The sequence below is a fragment of the Sphaeroforma arctica genome, assembly GCF_001186125.1.
Source record: "Sphaeroforma arctica JP610 unplaced genomic scaffold supercont1.1903, whole genome shotgun sequence".
In the NCBI taxonomy this organism is placed as follows: domain Eukaryota; class Ichthyosporea; order Ichthyophonida; genus Sphaeroforma; species Sphaeroforma arctica.
Window position 1 is genome coordinate 437 of NW_014038655.1, and position 7,220 is coordinate 7,656.

General features: G+C 39.1%; 2 protein-coding genes across 2 annotated transcripts; one reads left to right on the forward strand and one right to left on the reverse strand.

Moving 5' to 3' along the window:
* Positions 1–1,247: 1,247 nt before the first annotated feature.
* Positions 1,248–3,525, forward strand: SARC_11828 (hypothetical protein). The gene is made up of 2 exons (XM_014294077.1): positions 1,248–3,123; positions 3,376–3,525. The coding sequence occupies exons 1-2, from the start codon at positions 1,339–1,341 to the stop codon at positions 3,448–3,450; spliced, it is 1,860 nt and encodes a 619-aa protein (XP_014149552.1). The 5' UTR covers positions 1,248–1,338; the 3' UTR covers positions 3,451–3,525.
* Positions 3,526–4,811: 1,286 nt separating this feature from the next.
* On the reverse strand, positions 4,812–5,442 carry SARC_11829 (hypothetical protein; the record flags this gene model as incomplete). The annotated part of the gene is made up of 2 exons (XM_014294078.1): positions 4,812–4,913; positions 5,353–5,442. 2 exons carry the CDS (start codon positions 5,440–5,442, stop codon positions 4,812–4,814), a joined length of 192 nt encoding a protein of 63 aa, XP_014149553.1.
* Positions 5,443–7,220: the final 1,778 nt, after the last annotated feature.

Genomic DNA, 7,220 nt, shown 5'->3' on the forward strand with positions numbered 1-7,220 from the left:
TACGTTTATGCATTTTTAAGTTTCAACGTATTTATAAATACCGAGAGGAGTGAGGACTGGAGGTGGTTGATCTACCGTAAATATTTTTAACTAAATGAGGTTTGCCCTCTCGTTGCATATCGCCTTTTTTAGGCAAGTCATTTTTTTTAAACAAAGTGGAGCATCTTGTTTCATTTAAGAAGCCCACGGAACATCTGTATTTTATTTTTTATTATCTGTATGTATTTATTCTTTTTTAATTTTATTATTATATATCATTTATTTTTAAAAACAAATATTTATACCAAACATGTTATTACATTTATTTCAAATTTCAATATTTATATATATATTTTTTCAAAATAAGTTAATTTTGGTTTTGGACTTTTGTCATTTGACCATAGCTATATTATATAACAATTGACTCATATGTAGACAGAACGGTTTTTCTATATTTTTATTTTATGTACAATTTTTATATATATAATTTTTAGTGTCATGCATTATTGTCACATTTAATTGTTGTGTTTTGTAAATAAATAGAGATATGTATGTACATATTTTATAATACTATAAATAAATACATGTTTCAATTAGAAGGCTATGTACAGACCTACAGTCCTAAATACACTCTACGGGCAGTAGTGTGTACTGGATAGGCTAACTAAATAGCCGCCAAATATAAAACTGTAATCTGCATTTTTAGCCTTCTTCTAGATTAAACTTTTGTGTACAGTGCATGTATTTGATATTCAAACGTTATAACGCATTAAAAATGTGTGACAGCAAGGGGGTATCGGCTAACCGACTATAGAATTTATCTGGGCTTATATCGCACCTCAGAACCCGAATATTGAACCCTCGTGACGTCCGAGTCTTTTGTGCATACTTTAACTTTGACTTTACATAGCCCTCTAAATTATAACACAAGAGGGTGTGGGCTATGGACTTTATGTTTTGCGGGTTTTTTTTAAAAGTCCAACAATAAAGCGTATGTAAATACCAAGCCCAAGGTATTGAGCCTTTGAGGTTCAGGTTTTTTTATATAAAAAAAGAGGATTACTTCAGTGATTACTTCAGTGATTACTGATTGCATAGTCGTTTCTATTTAGTTTTTAGAAGAGCGAGGCTATAAATAGAGTATAGAGCTATAGCCTATAGAGTCATAGACCCTTACTCATATTTTTATATTCCGTAGCTGAGTAGAAAAAGTGAATACCATGGAATATTCAATATAAATTTATAAAAACAGGTTTGTATAATCGTGTTTGTCAACCTGGATTTTACATCGTATGAATACTTGCATACACAGTCGTAGACTGGCTACTTAAGAGCCTGTTAGCTAGTATAGGTCAGACCATGAGGGTTTCTACTACATCTTTATATGTTGCGCTTGTGGCGTTACTATACACTGGACGATCAGATGCTGTGAGTTGTGATGTGGCACAGCAAGATGAAAGCTACGCCTGTGATGATGTATATATTTTCGATCTGGCAAAAAGCGCAAATGAAGTAGACAGCACAGCTGTATATAACAATGTGTGTTGTAAGCGGGATGGCTGCAAGCTTGCAATCGGGGGGGTAATCCTTGAGGTTTTCCGCGAGTGCGCAGCGGGCATAGGCCCACGCAGCCCGGACAAGTTTTACGTGGACGTGTATGTGAAGAATCTGGGTGGTCAAATTCTCAGTAATGCGAATCTACTACTTATGAATACACTTACGGGTGAGAGTATAGAGTTTGTGTATGGGGGTACAACAGTATTTGCCCTAGATCAGGGCGGAAACTACGAAATAAGTGTACTTGGTATTGAAAACTACATAATCCAGAGCGAGGAGGGTACTAACAAGGACACCACGGCTGTCCTGACCGACGATACGGTTGCAGACGGGGTATATAAACTAGTCAATGTCAGCGTTGATTCCGTAGTGAACTGGGTATACGCCGCTCCACAACTAAACCGTGAAGTGGTTATAAGAGCAGAGGATGACTACGGCGACGTTGTATCTGATGCACAAGTTAAGGTCACCTTTCTGGACAACGGCACTACAGCCACGTACACAACGGCTAGCCCAGAATGGGACGGAACATCCGGAACGTTTATCTTTAGCTTACCAGCCAATTCAGAGTATACATTTGAGATGACCAACATTCCCACTGGTTTTGTAGCGACAGGTGAGTTCGGCGGAGACAATAATCCTGACGGCATTACCACTCTGACTGTTAGTGAAGATAGTACCGTGAGGTTCGTATACTCACTCGATACAACCTGTCAGGAAGCCTTCTTCGATGCCGGCAGTGCCTGTCCGAGTGGCTCTGTGAACAAGGGATGGAAGGCCTGCTATGGTATCGAGTGCACTGCGAGTGTGTGCTGTGGCCCAAGGACCTGTCTCACAGAGATCGATCCCACAAAAGGAACTATCTGCGGGGATCTGCGTCCAAAGGCCAACTACAGTACCATCCCCTGTGGTACTGGCACAGGCGTGTCTTGCACTAAAGCGCTGTGTTGTACTACAGAAGCGCTTCCTCCCAAGGTGCCGCATGTGCCTGACCAATGCTCCAGTTCTTATCTTAACATCAACTTCGAGGACTTCACCGGTGTCGACGATGACGATCTGGACAGCAGCTACAGACCGGAGGGTGTAAGCTTTGCTCTAACCACCACCGGATCGTTCACACCTTATAGTCTGCGAAGTGCGCCGAGAATAGAAGCGGAAGGCGGCAAATTAACCAAGGCTGGGTTCTGGACGTCCTGCGCTGGTGGTGGGACGGTGTATGATGTCGATACCAAGAACACGCTTGGTAAATGGTTCTTGAAACTGGTGGGTTTGGACTCAGATGACATCCCATACATGCCAGCGTTGCTCATTACTTACAATACACACGGGTCTACCCAGGCCGCCGGAATGTTGTACGATATCGATGGTTCGAACTCGAAGAAGGAACAGTACATGATCAGTATATACGACAAGGATAGGAATTTCTTGGGCTCAGATTTCTCTATCAGAGGGGATACATCCGTATGTAGCAAAAATGCATACGAAGGTACCTACTGGCAGTTTATTGTCAACTCGCCCAACAACGTTCCTATCAAATATTTGCGCATTGACTACATCGGAAGCGGTTTGCCGACCAGCATCGGAATGGTAAGTATTGTAACCCATGTAGAAAACTATGTATGTTCTCCTGCTTGTTTGCATTATATACATGTGTGTGTGTGTATATGTATATATCTATATATATGCTGTATGTCTGTATGTCTATGCATTTCGTCTGTAAATCACGCACCTTGTTTTATCAACATGGGTTGACCGTCAAATTTGACTTTCTTTTCTGTACGCTTTGAGTTTGAGTGTAATCTTGATATATTTTAACGTTTTGTCTGCATTCATCTACAGGGTTTTGATAACTTCAGGGCGTTTGGATGCACTAAGGACGGTCGTGTACTCAACGCTTTCACCACAGGCAATTAGTCTGCTTTAGTCACATTCATATCATGTCAGCATAAATTCTCATTCAATGGCAGACCTAACCAATGAATTCATTAGCATGTACTATCATTGCTTTGTAGACTCCCTCCGTTGTATTTATCTCCCGGTTAACTGTGCGTCACTCCTACGAATAACTCGTACCGTAGCGTAGTCCTCCCAGAGACGAATTACTGCCTGTTTATTCTCGTCGTTATCAGAATGTGCCGGCTGTTTACACGTGCATAGGCATCACCTCGAGATAACGATGTCATATGTACATGGATCTACAGACCCCAAACCTACGCACAGTACATAGAGCTGAGGCTGTAAGTCGGTCTGGTCTGTGCATGCTTGAGGATCTATAACATCGACCTATCCCATTTTGTGAATGTATGACAGATGATACTGAGGACATCAATGACTTTCTCACCACTATACATGCATAAGGATTCGGGATGTTTGAACAATAACATGCCTACAACTATTATATAGTAACTATATACACAGACAGATCCAGGATGTTCATATAATTCTATGCATACAACTTCTTGTATATTAACTATTTGCGCAGACAACGAGGATGTTCATGTGTAATATACGTATATGTAAATGTGTATGTATGTTTTTCATGTCTGTATATTTATATATATATAAATATATTCATATGTATGTATCTATATATAAATAAATATATATGGTGATATGTATATATATATTGATAGATATATATTTGTGTATATATATATGTATATAGTGATATAAATATATATTATGCTATTTATATTATGTATATATATTATATATATATATAAATGTATATGAATATGTGTATATATGTGTATATATATATACATATATGTATTTATATATATCTACATTTATATATATATTATTATATCTACATCACGTATCAGAGTGTGATTAGACCATCCACGAACATCTTAACACCATACACTACAACTCTCACATACATATGCAACCATGCACTATGTGAACTTTTATTTGTTCTGTGCCTGTATCACTATGCGCCGTCTTGTGTGTGTGAGCACTATTGTTTATTGAAGACATATCTCACACGATCACATGCCCAAATATAATTACTTACATGAACACTTGTCGTTCTATTTTCGTGATCGCGATGGTATGAACCATTTGGTTGCATTGGCAACCTTGATGCAAACTTGGTTTTTGCTGCACCAATTACCAATTTTATTCATCACTGGTTTCATCGCATTTCCCCCAACAAGATATAGGGCAATTACGTGGTACTCTACCTCAACTTGGTTTATACTATAAATCCATAGTTGATGTTCTGTATTACATTGACATATGAAGCAACATACAAGCCCCTTCGGACCGTTTCACTACACTCCCTGAGCCTGTGATAGCGTGGCTGTGTGTTTGAGCTCTGTCTGGTTGTGCGTCGATACCGCCCCATTGATTCTCTCCAGTGTTGTTGTTGGTACCTATGGTAAAGGTTGGTGCCTAATTAGTCGCCGATTTGGATCAGTAAATTAATGAACACCAGGGATATACTTGGTTATAGTTGTAAGTTCATGTGTCTACCTACACGATTGAAAAACTATTTATTTAAGAATATAATTTAAATTAAATTCATCTGGCTGTGTACTCGTATGGTAAGATTTCAATAGTTACAGTTGTATGCTATCTACATGAGTAGTAACTGATCTTATATAATATTTTATACAATTCATCTGCCCATGTACTCCATAGTAAGGTATTTCCTTAGAACACCTAGATATCTATCCGATTCATTACATTCACACAGCAGACACAGACATGTGACATAGTACATGTACATAAGCAAACAACTCATCACAGGCACACGCTACAACGTGAGCGTATATTAATAACACGAACGTTTGAGTAGAAACACCCACTTACCATGAACAGCTCCTCACAATGCTGGATAAGCAAGTCTGTGACGTTGTTAACAGCGTCGTGAGTCTCTACTTTGAGCGACGTCGTTCTCATTATATTGGGACCTTCGTAGATGATCGCATTTATGCATGTGACAAAATAAGCGAGAGTAAGTCTGTGATACACTAAACCCTAAACCCTTCGTAGATGATCGTATTTAGGCATGTGACAAAATAAGCGAAAGCGGATACACTAAACCCTAAACCCGCAGTATATGATCGTATATATGCATGTGACAAAATAAGCGAAAGTGGATACACTAAACCCTAAACCCTTCGTAGATGATCGTATTTAGGCATGAGACAAAATAAGCGAAAGCGGATACACTAAACCCTAAACCCTTCGTAGATGATCGTATTTATGCATGTGACAAAATAAGCGAGAGTATGTATGTGATACACTAAACCCTAAACCCTTCGTAGATGATCGTATTTAGGCATGTGACAAAATAAGCGAAAGTGAGTCTGTGATACAAAACCCTAAACCCTTCGTAGATGATCGTATTTATGCATGACAAAATAAGCGACCTAAAGTGAGTTTGTGATACATTGAACGCTTAAACCTGTGAAACACTATGCAGTCTTTATACGTTATGCATGTACTAAAAACAGTGAATGACATGCGAGCTAATGAGCGTACTTGTATACGTGATACGATAAGCGTACTCAGGTATCTTTTTTTATAAGCATACTCCGTATCTTTTTTTATAACCGTGGAATTTATGGTTCTATCAAGCTTGTTATTTATGTGATAAATTGTTCGTGCGCGTAAGGCAATACGCGCAAGGAGTGTATGTGTGTAGTGGTGTTTATAGAGACAGGTTTTTGTTCGGGTGTTTACACGAGTGTGTGTGTAGTGGTGTTTATAAAAACAGGTGTGTGTTCGGGTGTTTACACGAGTGTGTGTGTAGTGGTGTTTCTAAAGTTAGAGGCAATTAAGGTCTTATATTCAATGTGTGCTCGTGAGGTTTAAGTTGCTATAGATCTGAAGTGGTTGAGTCCTTCGCGGCAGCGGAAGGTGCAACTGTCTATGTATATTATCTCTAGGTAGGGCTTAGTGTTTAGGGTTAAGGGTTTTAAGGATTTACTTAAACGACAATGTACGCCTTACTTAGGCGGCCCTTCACACGTTGGGGCTTCGCTGAACGTTTTAGGGTTTCAGGGGTTTTAAGGTTCAGGGATGTGCAATATTATAAAGTGTGAGAACAGGGGAATACCAGTCCATAATTACCGTGTCTTTTTTAAGTACGAGTATCGTTTGTGTATGAGATATCAGACATGCAAAGCGCCGGTTTCAGGGTTTTAGGTTTTTAGTGTTTTAGGGTTTTGGCGTTCTTGAGGGAGGGTGAAAGGGGGTTCCCTTCACCCAATCAGGACCTTTGCGAGCGGGCGCCATGGTATGTCGGTGCATGTGATATGTTTTAGGGTTTAGGGTTTGTAGGTACATAAGAAACTATCTGTCTTAACGCAGGAGGACCTCAGGACTGTGAATCAGATGGGTCTAAATAAGGGGGTTGATACCGGCGATTGATGCTTCATGGCACATGTGAGTGTAAAGTGTATGCTACAGGCGTTCGTGCAGGTTGTATTGCAGTAGAAAACACACCTATTAATATCGCAATATAACAATAGGAAACATATCCATTACAATCACATTAAAATTCTAAAACATACTAATTACTATCACAATAAATACCATACCGATATACTCATTACTATCACATTAAAAAGCATGCCCCATACTATCACACGAAAAATATTGCCCACTTCTATTACAATAAAAAAAACCCTATTACCTCCACAATAAAAAAAGACCCCTAACTATCACAATGA